The sequence below is a fragment of the Narcine bancroftii genome, chromosome 2 (assembly GCF_036971445.1).
Source record: "Narcine bancroftii isolate sNarBan1 chromosome 2, sNarBan1.hap1, whole genome shotgun sequence".
NCBI lineage: Eukaryota > Metazoa > Chordata > Chondrichthyes > Torpediniformes > Narcinidae > Narcine > Narcine bancroftii.
Window position 1 is genome coordinate 198,615,544 of NC_091470.1, and position 22,285 is coordinate 198,637,828.

General features: G+C 50.0%; 1 protein-coding gene across 2 annotated transcripts in view; it reads left to right on the plus strand.

Moving 5' to 3' along the window:
• The window catches only part of ache (acetylcholinesterase (Yt blood group)), a 60,105-nt gene extending 47,297 nt beyond the window's left edge, over window positions 1–12,808 (plus strand). For both annotated transcript variants that reach the window (XM_069919987.1, XM_069919988.1), the window contains one exon: window positions 12,227–12,808. In XM_069919987.1, coding sequence (XP_069776088.1) covers window positions 12,227–12,348 — 122 coding nt within the window. In that variant the 3' untranslated portion in view covers window positions 12,349–12,808. The remainder of the gene's footprint in view (window positions 1–12,226) is intronic.
• Window positions 12,809–22,285: the final 9,477 nt, after the last annotated feature.

Consider the following 22,285-nt stretch of genomic DNA (forward strand, 5'->3'; position numbering starts at 1 on the left):
ATTTCCTTTGGAGCTCTGAAACGGTGCATATAACGAGTCAATGAGGGACGATTAAAACAGTGGTTTTCAACCCTATTTCTTTCCACTCACCTTAATCGTCCCTCATTGACTCGTTATGTGCACCATTTCAGAGCTCCAAAGGAAATGGCCAACAACAATTTTTCTCGAGCAAAATATTTCAGTACCAATCAGATCTGGAGCGTGATTCTCAACCTTGCCCCCCTTCATCCCACCTTAAGCAACCCTTTACTAATCACAGAGCACCGATGGCCTAGGGATTACTAAAAGTGGGATGTGAGTGGAAAGAAAAGGTTGTGAACCACTGGTTTAGATTTTCTACTTGGAATACAAGTCGACCCCCATTTAAGGCAAAAACCTCTGCCTTAAATGCACCCAGTGACCCGGCCTCCACAACCGCCTGTGGCCACAAATTCCACAGATTCACCACCCTCGGGCTGAAGAAATTTCTCCGCTTCTCTGTTCTAAGCGGACGTCCTTCAATACTGAAGTTGTGCCCTCTCGTCCTAGACCCTCCCACCATGGGGAAACAACCTTTCTACATCTACTCTTGTCCACGTATTTCAACATTCCAAATGTTTCAATGAGATCCCACCCTCATTCTCCTAAATTCCAACGAATTCAGGCCAAGAGCCGTCAAACGCTCCTCATATGACAACCCTCTCGTTCCCAGAATCATTTTTCCAAACCACCTCTGAACCCTCTCCCAATGTCAGCACATCCTTTCTCAAACGAGGAGCCCAAATCTGCTCCCAATCCCTCCAAGCGAGGTCTCACCAGTGCCCTACGAAATCTCAATGCCAGCTCCCCGCTCAGTTTCTTCCCGAGGGGATCAAGGCTCTGCGACCTGGCTGGGGTCATGGACGAAGGGGGGGATTTTGCAAACGAACTGTGCTTGGCCGAGTCAGACCCTCAGAGCAGAGCACAGGGATGGAGGTTAACGCTACAGGTTGCAATCGCCTGCAGACACTGTGATTGTCATTAAAAAACACAGAAGTGCTGGAGGGACCCAGCAGGTCTCGCAGTGTCCATTAGAGGTAAAGATCTATCACCATCATTTCGAGCCTGAGCCCTTCCTCAAGGTGTGGGCAAAAAGCAGGCAGGCGCCTGAATTAAAGGGGGGAGAATGTTCATAGGTCATTCATTGGCTTGGGTTTTCATGAATCCTTGAATAACAACTGGGGAACCTTCTCCCCTGTTCTCAGTCAACCTCACACAACACAGATCATCAGGAGACTCAAGGTGAGGAAATGGAAATTTGGATGGAAATGCAAGCCATTTCCGGTACTTTGAATCCAGTCCAGGACACGACAATTTTGGCATCTGTCTCATCCCTTTCGGAGATCCGAGACCCTTCACAACTGATGAAGTTGTTTAGAAGTTGTATTTAATATTGTAATATAATTAGCCTATCAGTTAGTTTGCCCACAGCAGCTCTCACAGATCCACACAGGGACTCCCTCCTTACTGCCCCCACCAACAGTGCGGGGCTCCCTCAATACCACCTGTCCCACAGCGAGGGGCTTCCTCAGTATCACCCCTCCCACAGTGTGAGCTCCCTCAGTATCACCCATCCAACAATGAGGATCTCCCTCAGTACTGCCCCACCCACAGCAAGGGGCTCCCTCTTCACTGCCCCTCCAACAGTGGACAGCTCTCTCCTCACTACCCCCTCCCATCATGGACAGCTCCCTCCTCACTGCCCCCTCCCACAGTGGAGAGTTCCCTCCTCACTGCCCCCTCGCACAGTGGGGAGCTCCCTCAGTACTGCTCTTCCCACAGTGGAGTGCTCCTTCAGTACCACCCCTCCCACAGTGGGGAGCTTCCTCCTCACTGCTCCTCCCACACCCTTCGGGATGAAATCGAGAAGCGCGAGGCCCTGGTAAATATCAAAAGGCGGGTCTGTCCGTGGCCTCGTGCAACTGCCGGACTGAGACAAATTGGAGGAACAGCACCTTGTCTTCCAACTGGGTTCCATCCAACCGGATGGCGCTAACGTTGACTTCTCCAGTTTCCGTTGAAATCTCCTTATCTTCTTCCCCCTAGTCTCCTTTCCTCTTGTTCTCTCTGTCGCTTTCTTTCTCTCTCCCTCTCCCTTCTTTCTCTCTTCTTTCTCATTCCCTCTTTCCCTCTCTTCTCTCCCCTCTCCTTTCTCTATTGCTCTCTCCTCCTCTTTCTCTCCCTTCTTTCCCACTCCATTTCTCTCCTTCACATGCCCCCTCTCTCTTTTCCTCTCTTTCTCTCCCTCTCCTCTTTCTCTATTTCTCTCTCCCCTTTCTCTCCTTTATTTCTCTCTTCCTTCTTTCTCCCCTTTCTTTCTCTCCCCCCTCCTTTGATAGAGCCAAAATCATTTCTCACCCTTCTCATTACCCAGTCAACACCTTTCATCTGTTGGTCTGGGACCCCCTCCCCCCACCTTCCCCCTTTCTTTCCCCAGTCTTTAATCCAGGCGCCCGCCTGCTTCTTGCACACACCTCGAAGGGCTCGGGGCCAAAACGTCAGTGATGCCTCTTCTGGACACCACGAGACCGGCATTCCTTCATGCGTTTTTATTACAATCGCACCGGCTGCAGCCTTCCGTCCTTCTCCTCCTTCAGATTTCTTGCTCACTCCTTCCCACCTCTTCTTGGTCTTCCATCATTCCTCCCCACACTGGTCCTTCCTTCTTTCATCATTCCCAGCTGCCCTCATGCTACAGCCTGGTTCAGGGTCTATTTCTCCCGCCACCATCTCCCCTCCAGTTTGCAACATATCGTTTCTCCAAACGAAACAAGAACAATTTCTTCCTCCGTTAATTGTATTATGATTTGCAATTTTCATTGTGCCGTGTTGTCTGAGTGAATCTCCCTGTGATATTTTAGTTCATTTTGATCCATATTTGATTGTACAATTTAGTTTGTTTGCATGTAAAATACACATCTAATCCGTTTTCCAAATTTTGCGTGATCCTTTTATGTTCTTTGCTTCCCGCATGTGTAAATATCGAAAATAAAAATCTCTGTTCACCCGCTTCCATCTGTCAAAATGTTTTGTGTGCACTTCACTCTGTCCCGTGGTGAGTTAACCCACCAACTCCGGTCAAATCAAAGGCTCCGTACATGATCCCGGTCAACGTCCCCACTCGGAGTTCGACGCTTCAGGAAAGAACTACTGCAGGACTGCCACGAATTAAGGTCATAAGGAGCAGAAACAGGCCATTCAGCCCCTCGGGTCTATCCCCACCGTTCAATCAGGAGATGATCCATTCTCCCCACTCAACCCCACTGCCCGGCCTTCTCCCCATAAACTTTGATGCCCCTGGCTAATCGAGAACCTCTGCCTTAAACGCGCCCAGTGACCCAGCCTCCACGACCACCTGCGGCAACAAATTCCACAGATTCGCCCCTGCGTTTCTGCTTATTCCTTTAAGAAGGGCTCAGGCCTGAAACGTCGGTAAAGTATCTTTACCTCCTCTGGACACTGTGAGACTGGCTGAGTTTCTCCATCTCCTCTGTGTGTTTTTACTACAATCCCGGCATCTGTCAACGTTCGTCTTTCACTCTGAACTCCAGACTATTCTTGTGAAGGAGTAAAACATGAACATCCACAAACTCTGCGGTCAAAGTTAAAACACAAGGCTGGAGAAACTCAGCAGGTTAAGCAGGCATCCTTTATCGAGCAAAGGTGAAGATACATCGCCGACGTTTTGGGCGCGAGCCCTTCATCAAGGTGTGGAAAAATGTCAGCAGGCGGCCCGAACTAAAGAGTGAGGGGAGGTGGTCACACAGGCAGGAGGTGATAGGTGGAGAAGGGAGGGAGGGGACCGCAGCGATCGAGGGGGAGAAGGGATGGGAGAGTGGAGAACTGGGAAGGGAAAGGAGGGAGTAGGCTAGCAGAAACCGGGGATGTCGGGGTGAATGCTGGAGGGTGCCAAGATGGACAATCAGGCAATTTGCAGGTGGTTTTGGTGGGACAGTGCATAAGGACCATGGACAGACATTGTGAGTGGCACAGAAATGAAATGGTTGGCTATGGAAAAATGTTGGCAGGTGTCTGAACAAATGAGTGGGGGAGAAACGGTAAATACCATTAAATAGGACAGGAGGTCAGGCTCTCTCTTGTTGGAGATGGCCATCGCCTGGCATCTGGATCCCCTCCTCTCCCTTTCTTAAGAGTGGTCCGGGTCTTGCTGTAAAAACACACAGTAAACGCTGGAGGAACTCGGCCGGTCTCGCAGTGCCCACAGGAGGGAAAGATCTATCACCAACATTCCGGGCCTGAGCCCTTCTTCAAGGTACAAGCAAAAAGCAGGCAAGCGTCTGAATAAAAAGGCACGGGACTGGGGCTCGAATCCCACACTGTCTGTGAGGTGTTTGTATGCTCTCCCCACATCTGTGTGGGTTTTCCCCATGGGGCTCTAGTTTTGTCCGACCATTCAAAATGCACCAGGGGTGGTAAGTTAACCGGGTGTAAATGGGCAGCACAAACTTGGGGCCGAAATGGTCTGTTACCGCACTATAGGTCTATTTTTAAATTTAAAGGCTGGAAAGAGAGGAGGGAAGAATGGGGGTGTTCAGGGTGGGTGGGGAGTGGTCCAGACTAATAGATAAAAGGTATTAATTAGATATGATCAGAGGAATGGTGAGAATTGATTCTGGTTCTGTGAAAGGAGACAGGGGGAGAACAGAACTACAGATAGACCCCAAATTATGAATTTCGGTTACATTGGTTTGAATTCACACCATACTTCGATTTTCAGTGTCTCCCCACAGCCCCATGTCGGTTCCCAAACTAATCCCACTGCCCCGCTCTCTCTCCACAGTCCCATGTCGGTCCCCACACTGATCCCACTACTGCACTCTCTCCCCACAGCCCCATGTCAGCCCCCATACTGATCCCACTGACCCGCTGTCTCCCCACAGCCCCATGTCAGTCGCCACATTGATCCTACTGCTGCACTCTCTCCCCACAGCCCCGTATCGGTCCCCACACTGATCCTACTGCCGCACTCTCTCCCTACAGCCCCGTGTCAGTCCCCACACTGATCCCACTGCCCCACTCCCTCCCCACAGCCCCATGTCGCTGTCCACACTGATCCCACTGCCCTGCTCTCTCCCCACAGCCCGTGTTGAACCCCACACTGATCCCACTGCCCCACTCTCTCCCCACAGCCCCATCGGTGTCCACACTGATCCCACTGCCATCTAAGGAAGAATGTGGTTGATGTGGATCAAGGCTGATTGAGGTGGGGCACAACGTGCCGCCCCGTATATACCTAAAACAATTAAACCTTCCCCACCCTGTAACCCTCTACTTTTATTTCATCCATGAGCCTGTCTAAGAATCTTTAAAATGCCCCCAATGTTCCAACCCCCACCACCACCCCGACATTCCAGGTACCCACAACTCTGTGTAAAAAAACTTACCCCTGGTGTCTCCCCTTTGCACACGTCCTCTGGTGTTTGCTATTCCGTCCCTGGGAAAAAGGTGCTGCCAGTCTACCTGATAGAACCATACAGCGTTATAGCACAGGAATCAGGCCACTGACCCCTTCTAGTCTGTGCCAACCATTATTCCGCTAGTCCTATTGACCTGCTACCATTCCATACCCCTCCCATCCATGTATCTATCCAATTTATTCTTAAAACTTAAGATCAAGCCCACATTCCCCACACCAGAGGGCAGCTCCCACCACTCCCTTAGTGAAAAACTACCCCCTAAAGTTCCCCCTAAACCAGGGGTTCTCAACCTTTTTCTTTCCACTCACATTCCACTCTAACTAATCCCGAGGCCATCGGTGCTCTGTAATTAGTAAGGGATTTAAGGTGGGATGTGGGGGGGAAGGGAAGGTTGAGAATCACTGCTCTAGACCCAATTGTTACTGAAATATTTTGCTGAAGAAAAATTGTCATTAGCCCATTTCCTTTGGAGCCCTGAAACCATGCACATAACGAGTCAATGAGGGATGATTAAAGCAGTGGTTTTCAACCTTTTTCTTTTCACCCAAATCCCACCTTAAGCAACCCCTTAACTGATCACAGAGCACCAATGGCCTAGAGATTACTTACGGTGGGATGCGAGTGGAAAAAGGTGGTTGAGAACCACTGCTTAAACCTTTCCCCCTTCAGCTTAAAACCATCCTCTCCTATTTATTTCCCCCAATCTAAGTGGGAAAAGCGCACTCGCACCCCCTCTGTCTATACCCCGCATAATCTTGTAAACCTTGCTCAAATCTCTCCTCATTCTTCTTTGCTCCAAGGAATAAAACCCCAGCCAGAAATGGCCCTTCTAGCCTGTGCCAAAAACATGTTAGGGAATAAAGAAATGTAAACAAACTGACTGTGCAATACAGAGAAAAAAGAGAGATCAATAAATTGCAAGGGTCTTTAAACGAGTCCCTGATTGAGTTTGTCGTTGAATAGTCTGATGGTGGAGGGGAAGCGGCTGTTCCTGAACCTGGTGGTGTGAGTCTGCTGGCACCGATACTACTTTCCTGATGGCAACGGGAAATCTTACCTACGATATCAGTGTCTTACATATTGGCACCTTTCCTTCCTACTTGGTGCATTCAATTCCCAAGGCTAAGTCCACTCTTCATTCATCAGTAATATTTTAATGATCGGGAAAAGAAGGTCAGAGGCAGGGCAATAAATTTCCAACTGGGCCGGATGGCCTACTCCTGCTCCTATTTCTTATAATGCAGGGAATGGTGTCCTCGTGGTCAGTGGCGGAGGCTACAATATTTACAACAGGATCTTGAACAATTTAGTGGGGCCAAGGAATAGTAAATGTCTCGTGCATTTAAATCCAAGTTTTTATGTTTCGTTACGTTCAACCAGGGATCTCCAAAGTGGTTGATATCGACCCCTGGAGGTCAAAGGGACTGTCCAAGGGGCCGATAAATGCCAGAGTGGGGGGGGGGGGTCGATTGAATTTTGGCAGTCGAAAGCGGGGGAATTTTTACGGAAAGGGGCACTTTCTGAGGCCAGGCCTCAGTGGCTGCCATGTTGTGTTTGGTTTGGCCTTTTAATAGGTTAAGAGCAAACAGGAGGGCGAGGAAGGACGGACAGAGCGGTGTTTGTTTTTTGTATGTCCTGGGGGGGTGTGGCGCAGGCCAGGAGCCACCCCCTCCCACCCAGCCATCGCCAGCACCCCCTCCCTGGCCATCCCTAACAACTCCCTCCCACTCCTGGCCAGCACTACCACCCCACACCAACAGACAAAGAATGTCACCGGGTGGTGGAGGATTCCATGCCTGGGGGGTCAATGAGGGATCAAAGATTCCACGAAAGGGTCGATGGTTAAAAACTTTGGGGGTCCCAAGACAGGACTTGCATGGTGAAATGTGGTGTTGAAGCTTCGTAAGGCATTGGTGAGACCTTGCATGGGACATTATAAGGAGTTTTGGGCTTCTCGTTTAAAAAAGGATGTGCTGACATTGGAGAGGGTTCAGAGAGAATTCACAAGAATGATTCTGGGAACGAAAAGGTTAATCATATGAGGAACGTTTGACAGTTCTTGGCCTGGACTCATTGGAATTTAGGAGACTTAGGAGCGATCTCATTGAAATGTTTCAAAGAGATGGACAGAGTAGACGTAAAAAGGTTGTTTCCCCACGGTGGGAGAATCCAGGACAAGAGGGCACAATGTCAGGATTGAAGGGCGTCCGCTCAGAATAGAGATGCGTGGGTATTAGGGCCAGCAAGGTTAGTGTAGCAGTCAGAGCAATGCCATTACAGCCGCCAGGGATCGGGGTTCGAATCCCGCGCTGTCTGTAAGGAGTTTGTACATTCTCCCCGTGGGCATCCTCTGGGGTGGGGGGGGGGGGGCTCTGGTTTCCATTCAAAATGAGCCAGGGGTGTCATAGGTTAATTGGGTGGCTGAAAGGGTCGCATGTCTGAATTTGCATTTTAACATTTAAATCTAAAGGAAAATTATTAAAGTTGGTTTTCTTCAGCCAGAGGGCAGTGAATCTGTGGGATTTGTGGCCCCAGGAGGCCGTGGAGGCCAGGCCACTGGGTGGGCTTAAGGCAGAGGTTCTTGATGAGCCGGGGCATCAAAGGTCTCAGGGAGAAGGCCGGGCCGATAAGGGCTGAGTGAGGGAATGGGTGAGCTCGCGATCGGGCGGCGGGACGACCTTATCTGTTTCAGCTCCTATGTCTTCTGGTCCAAAATAACAGATTCCCCCCCTCACTCCACCCTCACCCCAGGAAATATGGTAGAAAGTGGCAAAACATGGCGACGGGGTGTTGAAGGAGGGGGTTTGGTATGTTTGTCTTCACCAGTCAGGGCACGGTGTACAGGAGAGCATTGGTCATTATCTCACAGCTCTGCTTGACATGGGCAAGATTATACTTGGAATACTAATTGGGAATAATTGGACTCATTAATTATTGCTGTCTATTTATATGTGCCATTGCAATTTGTTTACCGCTACTAATCTATAGATTTGATAGGCCTGGCCCACAGTAAAAGAATCCCAGGATGGTATATTATTACAGATAATAAATTGAACTTTAAACAATAAACTGTGTGCAGTTCTGATTGTCCACCTGCAGGAAGGGGTTTATTAAACTGGAAAAGATAGAGAAAAAGATCGCATTGATAAAAGCCATCTTACCAAATGAAATCAGTGCAAGGAAAAAGTGAAAGTGAGGCGATGTCCACGGACCAATGATCCTTCGGGAATCTGGTGGCGGGAGTGGGGAAAGAGGTTGTCCTTGTGCCACCGTTTCTTCCCCGACGGGAGCATGGGCGCAGCTGGGCCTGGGTGGACAACCTCAAGGGGAGAGAGGCGGCTTCCTTCAGACACCATGTCTTCGATGGAGCGGAGACTGGCACCCGTGGCATCGTGGAGCAAGTCAACGACCCCTCTGGAAGGGTTTTTGTGGTCCTGGTCCTGAGCACTGGCACCTGATAGAATTCTCTCCACGGTAGAAGTTTCCGAGAGATTTTGGCGCCAATTTTTTGTCATGACATCACATACAACCCTGATTCTTTTCCCTGTGGGCCAGGCAGAATTTATACTTATTGGTTACTGTACTCAAGAAGAAATAGGTAAACAAAGACTGCAAATAAACCATAAATCTTCAGTAATGAATGTTGTACAAAGAAAGTCACTAAATGGGACCCTGATTGAGTTTGTCGTTGAGGAATCTGGTGGTGGAGTGGGGACCGGCTGTTCCTGAGCCTGGCAGTCCGAGCTTGTGGCCCTACACCTCTTTCCTGATGACAGCAGCAAGAACAGAGCACAGCTGCTCTCCGACGGCAGCGCTCTGAGGATCTCAGCAGGACTGAAAGGCTTGCATTAAGTGGCAGGCTCAGACCTTTCATGATGGAGCACGGGTGGGGGGGGGGGTGGTGGTAAACATCCAAAAAGTATACAAAATCACGGGGGCCGCAGTCAGTCTCCCCACCTTTTCCCCAGGGATATTCAACTCGAGGGGAGTGGTTTTTTAAACCTTAAAAAAGGGGCCTGTGGGGTGACTTTGGTTCATCTTTGTTCACCATTCAACCCAGGGCCGAATAAGGGCCAACTGATGCCCTAAGCAGAGCACCGTTGACCCTTCCATTTTCTAACTGTCAAGACAGATTCGTAAGGCAAACAGATTCATCACCAGCAGGAATTGCCTAAGTGCCTCTTATAGTCAGAGAAAGAGAAGCAAAAGAGAGGTCCCCCTCCCCCCCCACCCTGAGTTATCGAGTCCGTGGATTTGCCTCCAGCACATCCGCAGCAGCCGCACAGAGTCCAGCCCAAAAATATCAGCAGGCTGAGCTCCAGCTCCGAACCTCCAGCGCGGTCAGGAGCCCCTCCGGCGGCTCCCCCGTCCGCACAGGTTGTCTCCTCCGCTTCTCAGACGGTGGTGGGGGGGGGGGTGATGTTCCCGTCCTCTGGTGCCCTGCGCCACTCCTCCGCTTCCCCAGAGTCAGCATTAAATAAGTGGTGAATGTGAAATAATAGATCAAAAATTCAATTTTCTTCCAAGCCGGACCCACAACTGTATTAAATAGAACCTGCGTTTATTGTGGAAGTGGGGGGGGGTGGGTTTTCTGAGGCTCTAGTTGAGCTGCATGGTAAATCCAGCATTGGATAAAACTCCTCCCCCTTGATGCCTTAAGCACCTGCATGGTTCAACCTACTGAGTTTCCAAGGGGTCGATAAATCCCTGGGAGTCGAAGTGGGAGGGATCGATCAATGCTGGGAGGTTGGGGGAAGTGATTGAGGTCGAAACCAGGGGCATATCTATGGAAAAATTGCATCTATGGCGGGGGTGGCTAACCTCTCGTGAGAGCGGGTCTCGGTGGCTGCCAAGTTGTATTTGGCTTCTGCCTTTTAGTAAACTGAGAGCGAACGGGTGGGTGGAAAAAGCAAAGGTGTGTGTTCTTTGTATGTTGGGGAGGTTGTTCCCCCACCACCACCCCTGCCACCCAGTGCTGCCACTCTCCTCCCTCCTGACATACAAAGAATGTCACCAATGGGGGGGGATTCCATGCTTGGGGGTTGGGGGTGATGTGGGATCAGGGATTCCGTGAAGGGGTTCAATGGTCTAAAAGGTTTGAGGGGCCCTGGGAGAAGCTTGGCCAAGTGCGGCTAGCTCGGGCGGGCAGGTTGGTTGGCAAGTTCACCTGAAGGCAGGCCCGTGCCGTGTAGCTCAAGGACATGCACTCGCCGTTCCTGCACCGTGGCCTTTTGAGAATCCTGAACCACACCCTCCATATCCCAGAGGTCTGAAATCTCTGACTGTCTCGATACATAGAACATTACAGCACCACACAGGCCCTTCGGCCCTCGATGTTGTGCCGACCCATATCCAGTAAAAACCCTGTTATCCGGAATGCAAGCAATAAAAAATTGAGGAAAAATAAAAGGTTAAAAAAGAAACACAGGTTTAAAATTGGCACACCTCACCATTAGCTCACCAATCCACGCTGTCTCAAGCAACCGGAAAATTCACTTATCCGGCATCTACCAATAGGTGCTGGATACCAGGGGTTTTACTGTATTCCTACCTCAAGAAAATATACTTAACCCTCCCTACCCCCCTTAAGCCTGTTTTTCTTCCATCCGTGTGCCTAGTTAAGGGTCTCTTCCAGCCTCCACCTGGCGAGGCATTCCAGTCCCCCACAACCCTCTCTGTGTACAGAAGCTTACCCCCGATGTCTCCTATAAACTCCCCTCCCCTCGTACAGACGCCCGCCGGTGTTTGCCCCTGGGGAAGAGGCGCTGGCCGTCTGCCACACCTGCAAATGTCCTTTCCTCTCCAAATGAACCGTTTTGTGTCAGTAAAAAGAGCAAGGTGGGGAAAGTCAGTGAACAGCAATGAAGATGCATAGCCAACGTTTCAGGCTTGAACACTTGATCTGCTGCACTTACCCCCAGCTTTATGTCTTCACTTCAGTCATGGTGTCCACAGACTTTCGTGTTTCACTCATTTGCGAACAGTTTCACGCAATGGTCCTGCTGCCAGATTTTTGACCCTCCTTTGTAGAGGGTCTCATCCCCTTCAGATTCACATTTATTGTCAGAGTGCGTACACGACATCACATACAGCCCCGAGTTTCCTTTTTCCTGCAGGCACAGCAGAATTACCACTAATTGGCAGAGCAAAAAAACACAACTGACTCAACGTGCATATGTAAGTGAATAAAGAAATGTAAACAAACTGAATGTGCAACACAGAGAGGAAAAAAATCAATAAAGTGCCCGTCAGAGCCCTTAAACGAGTCCCCGATTGAGTTTGTCATTGAGGTGGAGTGGGAGCGGCTGTTCCTGAACCTGGTGGGGCGAGACTTGGGGCACCTGCACCTCTTTCCTGATGGCAGCAGCGAGAACTGAACGCGTGCTGGGTAGCGTGGGATCCTGTAGATGTTCTCAGTGGAGGGGGATGCGTCCTGGGGTGCGTCCACTACCTTTTGCAGGGTATTGGTGTCCCCGTACTGACGCAGCCAGTCAGCTCTCTTTCCACCACACACCTGCAGAAATTGGTGTCATACCGAACCTCTGCAAACTCCTGAGGAAGCACAGGCGCTGACGTGCCTTCTTCATGATGCCATTGGCTGTTGAGCCCTCCAACATAGTGACTCCCAAGAACTTGTACATGCTCACCCTCTCCCCCCTCCCCCAATTCCCTCAGTGATCATAAACCTCTGGTTTCCCTTTCCTGAAGACAACAATCTTGGTTTTGGTGGCCTCGGTCTTCACCACTGATGTTCCAATGTTCCCTTCCAGAGACCATTGATGAGGCAGAACGCCAGTGGAAGACGGAGTTTCATCGGTGGAGTTCCTACATGACTCACTGGAAGAACCAATTCGATCACTACAGCAGACACGAGAGCTGTGCTGAATTGTGAGCTCTGCCCTGCAGGTCGCCCGGTGAGGCAGAGAGCAGAGAACGCTATTGATTAGACACCCCAGTCTGGAGGTCCTGCCTCTAAACCCCCCACCACCACCTCCCACCCCGGCCAAACTGAGACTGCCTCCCTCCCCATCCCTCCTCTAACCCACCCCACCCCAGGCTGTCATACCTCGTTCACCCACACCGCCACTCGCAAATCTGCAGCCAACCCTCTCCCTGCCACTACCCTCCCACTCTCCACCCACCCGTGCTCGTCAGCAACCATTCCAATCCCTTTGCCAATGGTGGATTAACGGCGACTCGTGCCCCTAGGCTGAGCTTCAGTAAGGCTCCCCCTGACCCTGCCCCACCCTTTGTCAGATAGAGTAAAGTCACGTTTAAGTTACGTTAAATAACTTATATCGTTGTGCTGTGTATAAATGTACTACATGTATACTAAAGAAATGTAACTCTGACTGGTGTCATCGAGTAATCAAGCAGGGTCTTCCCTTGAAAGCAGTTTACAATTAAAACAGAATCCCCATGCTTGGATAAGTAGCACAGCCAACTTCCCCTGAATTTCTCGCCATTTGTAAGGGAGCGGCAAAACATGGACTTACTAAAGTAACATTCACATGTTCCGACCAGCTTCACTCCCCGCCTTTAACCCAGCGGTTGGTTCTCAACCTTTTTCTTTCCACTCACATCCCACTTTAAGTAACCCCTGGGCCATTGGTGCTCTGTGATTAGTCAGAGATTGCTTAAGGTGGGAAGGGAAGGTTGCTCTAGACCTAATTGTTACTGAAAGATTTTGCTTGAGAAAAATTGTCATTTCCTTTGGAGCTCTGAAATGGTGCACATAACGAGTCAATGAAAGACGATTAAAGCACTAGTTCTCAACCTTTTTCTTTCCGCTCACATCCCACTTTAAGTAATCCCCCTATGCCACCAATGCTCTCTGATCAGTAAGGGGTTGCTGAAGGTGAGATGTGGGTGGAAAGGAAAAGTTTGAAACCCCTGTTTTAATCGTCCCCCGTTGATTCGTTATGTGCACAGTTTCAGGAAATGGACAATTTTTCCTGAAGCAAAATATTCCAGGAACAATTCTGCTCCGGAGAGCAGTGTCTCTCGACCTTCCCTTCCCACTCACGTTCCACCTTAAACAACCCCTTCCTAATCGCAGAGCACCGATGGCAGAGGGATTACTTAAAGTGGGACTTGAGTTGGAAGGATAAAGGTTGAGAACCGCTGCTTTAACCGGTTTACGCACATGTTAACGCCAGCTCGTGATGTCATAACATCATCATGGTAAACACAATCTCGTGGCTGCAGTACGAGGTGAGATAAAATATGCAAAAGTACTCTTCTTTGGCTTGGCTTCGCGGACGAAGATTTATGGAGGGGGTAAAAAAGTCCACGTCAGCTGCAGGCTCGTTTGTGGCTGACCAGTCCGATGCGGGACAGGCAGACACGATTGCAGCGGTTGCAAGGGAAAATTGGTTGGTTGGGGTTGGGTGTTGGGTTTTTCCTCCTTTGCCTTTTGTCAGTGAGGTGGGCTCTGCGGTCTTCTTCAAAGGAGGCTGCTGCCCGCCAAACTGTGAGGCGCCAAGATGCACGGTTTGAGGCGTTATCAGCCCACTGGCGGTGGTCAATGTGGCAGGCACCAAGAGATTTCTTTAGGCAGTCCTTGTACCTTTTCTTTGGTGCACCTCTGTCACGGTGGCCAGTGGAGAGCTCGCCATATAATACGATCTTGGGAAGGCGATGGTCCTCCATTCTGGAGACGTGACCCATCCAGCGCAGCTGGATCTTCAGCAGCGTGGACTCGATGCTGTCGACCTCTGCCATCTCGAGTACCTCGACGTTAGGGGTGTGAGCGCTCCAATGGATGTTGAGGATGGAGCGGAGACAACGCTGGTGGAAGCGTTCTAGGAGCCGTAGGTGGTGCCGGTAGAGGACCCATGATTCAGAGCCGAACAGGAGTGTGGGTATGACAACGGCTCTGTATACGCTTATCTTTGTGAGGTTTTTCAGTTGGTTGTTTTTCCAGACTCTTTTGTGTAGTCTTCCAAAGGCGCTATTTGCCTTGGCGAGTCTGTTGTCTATCTCATTGTCGATCCTTGCATCTGATGAAATGGTGCAGCCGAGATAGGTAAACTGGTTGACCGTTTTGAGTTTTGTGTGCCCGATGGAGATGTGGGGGGGCTGGTAGTCATGGTGGGGAGCTGGCTGATGGAGGACCTCAGTTTTCTTCAGGCTGACTTCCAGGCCAAACATTTTGGCAGTTTCCGCAAAGCAGGACGTCAAGCGCTGAACAGCTGGCTCTGAATGGGCAACTAAAGCGGCATCATCTGCAAAGAGTAGTTCACGGACAAGTTTCTCTTGTGTCTTGGTGTGAGCTTGCAGGCGCCTCAGATTGAAGAGACTGCCATCCGTGCGGTACCGGATGTAAACAGCGTCTTCATTGTTGGGGTCTTTCATGGCTTGGTTCAGCATCATGCTGAAGAAGATTGAAAAGAGGGTTGGTGCGAGAACACAGCCTTGCTTCACGCCATTGTTAATGGAGAAGGGTTCAGAGAGCTCATTGCTGTATCTGACCCGACCTTGTTGGTTTTCGTGCAGTTGGATAATCATGTTGAGGAACTTTGGGGGACATCCGATGCGCTCTAGTATTTGCCAAAGCCCTTTCCTGCTCACGGTGTCGAAGGCTTTGGTGAGGTCAACAAAGGTGATGTAGAGTCCTTTGTTTTGTTCTCTGCACTTTTCTTGGAGCTGTCTGAGGGCAAAGACCATGTCAGTGGTTCCTCTGTTTGCGCGAAAGCCGCACTGTGATTCTGGGAGAATATTCTCAGCGACACTAGGTATTATTCTATTTAGTAGAATCCTAGCGAAGATTTTGCCTGCAATGGAGAGCAACGTGATTCCCCTGTAGTTTGAGCAGTCTGATTTCTCGCCTTTGTTTTTGTACAGGGTGATGATGGTGGCATCACGAAGATCCTGAGGCAGTTTACCTTGGTCCCAACAAAGCTTGAAAAACTCATGCAGTTTGGCATGCAGAGTTTTGCCGCCAGCCTTCCAGACTTCTGGGGGGATTCCATCCATACCTGCTGCTTTGCCACTTTTCAGTTGTTCGATTGCCTTATATGTCTCATCCAGGGTGGGAACCTCATCCAGCTCTAGCCTTAGGGGCTGTTGAGGGAGCTGGAGCAGGGCGGAATCTTGGACTGAGCGGTTGGTACTGAAAAGAGATTGGAAGTGTTCTGACCATCGGTTGAGGATGGAGATCTTGTCGCTGAGGAGGACTTTGCCGTCTGAGCTGCGCAGCGGGCTTTGGACTTGGGGTGAGGGGCCGTACACAGCCTTTAGAGCCTCGTAGAAACCCCTGAAGTCGCCAATGTCCACGCTGAGCTGTGTTCGTTTGGCGAGGCTAGTCCACCACTCATTTTGGATCTCCCGGAGTTTGCGCTGAAGATGGCTGCATGCGCGACGGAAGGCTTGTTTCTTCTCTGGACAGGACGGCTTTGTAAGGTGAGCCTGGTGGGCAGCTCGCTAATATCATCCAAAATACACATCTAAACCATTTAACTTTTGCTCTCTGACCACCCCCACCCCCCCCCCCCCGCCCGCCTCCCTTTCTGGGCCCCTACCCAGCCTAATGGGTAATCCATCACTGGTCCCTTTCTCTTTCTCTCTCTCCTGTCTCCTATTCACTCTACCCCAGTGGTTCTCAACTTTTTTCACTCACATTCCACTAGGTGCACTGTGATTAAAATGGGATGTGGGTGGGAAGGGAAGGCCGAGAACCACTGCTCTACCTGCTTCCCCTCTTCTCCACAAGTTCTCCCTACCCCTTCATCTCAGAGTTCCCAACTCCCCAAAAGACCTGCTCTCCTTCCCGAGTGGCCCTTCACTGTACAAATCTGGGTGATTCTGGCCAATTCTCTGCTTTATCCAGTTCCTTGCCCAATGATCAGATCCTCCAGCTCCCATCTGCCCAAATATCAATTCCAGACCTCAATACTCATTCACTTCTCCTGAGAGAGTTCCAAAGATTTAGAAGCCTCACAGATTTTTTTCCTCATCATTCCCCATTCTCCTCCTTCCCTCCTCTGCCTTTTCCTCTCCTCCCCTTGCCCCTCCCTTCTCTCCACCTTCCCAACCCTCCCTCCCCGCCCCTTCCTCCCTCTCCTCCTCTCTGATCCTTCCTCCCTCCTCCCCTGCCCTCTCCCCTCCTCCCTTCCCCTCCTCCCCTGCCTTTTCCTGTCCCCTCCCCTGCCCCTGCCCCCTCCTCTCCACCTCCCCTGCCCCCACCTCTCCTCCTCCCCTGCCCCCACCTCTCCTCCTCCCCTGCCCCCACCTCTCCTCCTCCCCTGCCCCTGCCCCTTCCTCCCTCCTCTCCTCCCCATGACTCTCCTCTTTCTCCCCCACCCCTTCCTCCCCTCTCCTTTTTATTCAGATGCCTGCCTGAATTTTGTTCCCACCTTGATCTTGGGCCCCGGCCCGAAACATTGGTTACCCTTTGTTTTCTATGGATACTGTGTGGACCAGCTGAGTTTCACCAGTGTTTTTGTGTGTAGAATTTAGAAAAGGGGGGGTGGGGCGGGTGATTGGGAAACTTAATGGGACTGGTCTGTGAGCCAGCATACTTAATGGGCCAAATGGCCTCCTGGCCTAGAATTCTACACCACAGACCGTCCTTTGCCCACTCCCCCCCCCCCCCCCAGTATGGTGCCAATCTAATAGCTTTTCTCAAAACAACTGCATATCCCTGGAATTAAAGGTACATCCTCTCCACTTGCAACACTGACATGCTCCAAAGCCTTGGATTTTCCACTTCCAAACAAAAATGTGGACAAGCCCCCCCATCCGAACCCCTCGGTGATTTTTTTTATTGATAGAGATACAGATTCCCCCCCCCCCACCAGATGCCTGGTACCCCAACAATCGCTCTGCAGTTCCCCATCATCAACAGGCCATTCTCAACCTTTACTCCCCTTGCCCCTGCCCGCCCTCTACCCCGAGGACTCAGCTCAAAGTGTCCACAACACTTACAAGGGGCAAAGATGAATGAACGCCTTGAGCCTGAACCCCTCATCAACCATAGGATGTTACAGGTCCTTCAGCCCTTCTAGTCCATGTTGAACCATTTTTCTTTGCCTCGTCCAGTGGTTCTCAATCTTTTCCTTTCCACTCACATCCCATTTTAAGAAATCCCTTTGCCATCGGTGCTCTGTGATCAGTAAAGGGTTGGTTAAGGTGGGATGTGAGTGGAAAGAAAAGGTTTGAAAACCACCATTTTAGTCATCTTTCATTCACTCATTATGTGCACCCTTTCAGAGCTCCAAAGGAAATGACAATTTTTCTCAAGCAAAATATTTCAGTAATAATTGGGTCTGGAGCAATAATTCTCAACCTTCCCTTCCCAACTTAAGCAATCCCTCACTAATCACAGAGCAGGCACTGCCAGTTGTGGCTCTGGACCAGGCTGCTGCCAGTACGACATAGCCCTCCAAGGGCGGACTTTTTGCATCCCCAGTCATCCGTTGCCCAGCCTCCGGTCACTGGAAGGAACATTCCCTTCAACGCATGCTTCCCAATTCCGCGCGCCATTTTGAGCTTATTGTCGCCCAACAGGTCGGCGTTCTCCGGTCCTCAGTGCAAAAAAACACACAGGCAGGCACGCAGCCAGATGTGGCATGCATCCAAACAATACATGTGCAGGTCGTGCATTTAGTGAGAAGGTTGGCAAAGCAGTCAGCGCAACACCAGCAATCAGGACCGGGGCCAGAATCCCACTCTTTGTACCTTTTCCCCGTGTCTGGGTGGGTCCCACCATTCAAAACATACGGGGGGGGGGGGGTGTTGTAGGTCAATGGGGTGTAAATTGGGCAGCGCGTGCTCATGGGCTGAAATGGCCTGTTACCGTACTGCACATCTAAAGTTCTTTTTTAAAATTACCACCTTGCCACATGCACACTTTGAGCTCACCTCACTCCCCTCATATGTTTTCCTGCATTTCAATCGGCCGTTGGACACTGTTCGTTGGAATATCTGCAGGCATCACCCACCCACTGCGTCTAGACGACTGGGCTCACTTCTCAGTTTGGGCATGAAACTGATCCCACTTTGAACATCCCCCTGGGTATAAATCCTTTGAGATACAAGTGCAAAACTGTGTGCTTTTCCCCAAAGAGGCAGCGCCTGGCGGGTCTTCGCAGGCTTATCCATCATTGCAAATCTGCTTTTGAGGGGCTCATTCTTGAACGGAGGCAATTTAGCTGCTTGGGACTGAAGCAGATTGGAGAGAATGCACGACTGGATCTCGAACTGACGATTCCCAAACGCTGCCACCGTGGTCTCATTTTCACCACTGCATCGACAAATCCTGGATTTAGCCCCCTCCTCCCGGACTCTGGACGTCCTCTGGATGGAGAGGGCTGCACCGTTATCTTCTGGATGAGACTTTGCATTAAAAGGCTCCGTCTGCCCGTCTCAAACAGAAAATTCACGTTACTGAATTAAGAGGCAAACCACCCTGACTGGACCTGGTAAACATGGCCACTCTTTTACTGGGGTGGGGGAGGGGGGAGTCTAGTTTTCAGGTTTATTGTCGGAATACATACATGCACAACCCCGAGATTCTTTACAATGAGTGCACTTGAAAGAAAATACCCAAGGGTGAAATACAAGCCTTTTATTCCTGATACATTGGGATAAACTAGGCACATATCTGAACATCTACGTACCATCCCCCTCCGCACCCCCCCCCCATCCAGTTTGCTGTTGTGCCTCCCCTCCCTTGTCTACCTTTTGCCTACGCTCCTCTCTCCCACCACTCTGTTAAGGCACCTGCTGCCTTCCTGCCCACACCTCACTGAAGGGTTCCAGCTGTATATAGATGGGATGTGGATGGAAAGAAAAAAGTTAGAAAGCCACTGTTTTAAACATCCCTCATTGACTCGTTATGTGCATCGTTTCAGAGCTCCAAAGGAAATGACAATTTTTCTCCAGCAAAATATTTCACTAACAATTGGGTCTAAAGCAGTGGTTCTCAACCTTCCCTTCCCACCTTAAGCAATCCCTTACTAATCACAGAGCGGACACCATCAGATGCGGCTCTGGACCAGGCTGTATAAAGCATGCAGTTTGACCGCTGTGTGTTGTACTTTTACTTCGACCATGGCATCAGCGGACGTTCGAGTTTTACTCCTGTCCATTAGCCCTTTTCTTCCACCCTACCCACCCCCCAATTTCATCAGGCACCTGACTACATTTTGCTCGTAACCTTAATGAAGAGCTCAGGCCTGAAATGTTGATTAATGCACAGAAACAGGACCTTTGAGTTTGTGCTGGCCTATTTTTCTGCCCAGTTCCACTGACCTGCACCCAGTCCATAGCCCTCCTATCCAGGTTCCTGTCCAAATTCTTCTTAAATGTTAAAATCTTTATCTTTGCAACATAAAGAACATCGTTTGACCTTCTGAACTTCTCCAGCATCATGCTTTTTACTTCACATCTAAAAACAATGCAACAACATTCACCAAACAGTAATGTGAAGAGGAACAGAAGAAATTGGCTCCCCTGCTAGATTTTTGCCAGCTAACAACCAGGTCTCTTCCCTTCCCCCCCGCCCCCCCCCCCCCCCAAGGGGAGTGACCAGGATTTCCAAGCAGGGGAATCCTTAACCCTTAAACTCAGGTCAAATGGCGTATTTTACATAGCAAAGATTCAGATTCCAATGCTTCAGAGGAACTTGGGCAGGCTCGTGGACAGGAGGGGCATGGAGGGCTATGGACTGAGTCCACGTCAGAGGGGTTCAGCTCGGACCAGAAGGGGCCTGCTTCTGTGGTTCAATTACTCGTTAACTGGAGTCGGACAGGAGGCTGCAGACAGTGGAATCTGGAGCAAAATAAACTCTGCTGTAACGAGCAATGTTCTCTTCAAATATCGAGCACAGCAGCGCCATAACTTTGTGTGTACTATGCAGGGCATAGTGACCCAGTCACATGAAAACGATGCCAGAGGAGATCTAATTGCAACCAAATTACGACTCCTGGCAGGGGAAAAAGGCACTCCACATTTTTGACAAATTGATACGTGCCTCCCGCAAATGTGCTATTTCCCCACCCTTCAGCAAACTGTTGGAAAGCCAGGAATAGCTGGAGGCACTGATTGGTTTGCCCGAACTGCCGAGGCCCTGTTGGATTTCAGCGGTCCACCACTGGAGGAATAATGCTTCAAGAAAAATTAGTGTGGGTTCCTGACAGTGCGGTCATGGAGTTGGGGGGGTGGAGGACGGGAAATGGCCAGGCCTCGGAGTGTGAAGGATCCGCAGCCTACTTCCAGGTGAAAGCCGTTGGGTTACCGATAAGGAACCGTGGATGCGATAAATGTTCCCAAACACCTGCTGCCCTTGACTGGAGCAGCCCTCTTGGTGGGTCTGTTGAAAAATATTTGAGACTCTCCATCACTGTAACAATTCCTTCACATTGCACAAGGGTGCTTAAGAGTCAGGTACTGTCACCAAACGCGGCCTCTTTTTCATTGAAGTATTCAGTCAAAGGGCATTGTATATTATGCATGTAAAATTAATATATTGTCAGGATCCAATAATTGTGCACTTTTCAATAAATATATCTATATTGATAGTTATTTTGACATATATGAAGCAAAGTAGTAACAGAACCTTGAACAGTCATACCCATGGCTGAGTCAGTTATTTATAGATTTAAAACCCATCCCGGTGAACTGAGTGCCAAACGGAATATGCTGTGTAAAAACAAGAATCGCCAGCTGCGTGAACCTTGTAGGGTCTCACGCAGACCCCGGCCGAAACGGGATGAACACTCTGTATGCTTTGAGTGGGGCTTAGTGCAGAGAACGAATTACTGAACTCTTTATTTGTGCCCCTCACTCCCACTAGCATTATCAAGGCTGAATAAAGGAACTTTATTGGCTTCATTGGTTCTGCTGTTTGTTTAATTATAGCGCGGGACGACTTTCACGGCGACGCAATTGGCATAGCGCCTAGCGCAACGCTGTTATAGTGCCAGCAACACGGACCTGGGTTCAAATCCAGCACTGTCTGTAAAGAGTTTGTACATTCTGCACGAGTGTCCCTGCTCTGGTTTCTTCCTATCGTACTAAACATTCTGGAGGGGGGTGATTTGTGACTCAATTGGGCAGCAAGGGCTCGTGAGCAGGAAGAGCCTGTAACCATGCTGCGTGTCTAAATTTTATGCCGATAGCAGGCAAAAGGAAACACACAATCAAGTGGGAATCTGGGCAGAGATCAGAAATGAGGGGGCACGTTACCACATTCAGGATTCAACTTTATCCAGCGATCTCACGAGGCCGAGAACTGTACAGAAAATCCCTTCTGCACGAATTCAATCGATTCTCCAAAATAAGAAAAAGATTAGGTCAGATATACCAACTTCCCATTTACTGGTTATTGTTGGTTTTCCCCGAGCAACAAACATTTTTCCAATATTCTGCGGCAATGTGAGGTGAAAACTTAAAATGTGTTGAAATGTATCATCTTTAATTTAGACATGCAGCACAGTAACGGGCCTTTTCACCTCACGACCCTGTGCCACCCAATTAACCTGCAACCCTCATGCATTTTGAATGGTGGGAGGAAACCGGAACCCCCGGAGGAAACCCACGCAGACACAGGGAGAACAGACAGCGCCAGATTTGAACCCAGGTCGCTGGTGCTGTAATGGCATTGCGCTAACCACGTCAACCAAGTGTTGTTTTGACACCCCCAGGACATGGTTCCAAAGATGCACTGGTAACTGCTTGTAGATGTGGATGGTCATGTGACCTCACCGCCTGGAACCTGGTGGGAGCGTGGATAGTCATGTGACCTCTCCGCCTGGAACCTGGGAGTGTGGATGTTCACGTGACCTCTCCATCTGGAACCTGGTGGAAGTGTGGATTGTGGATAG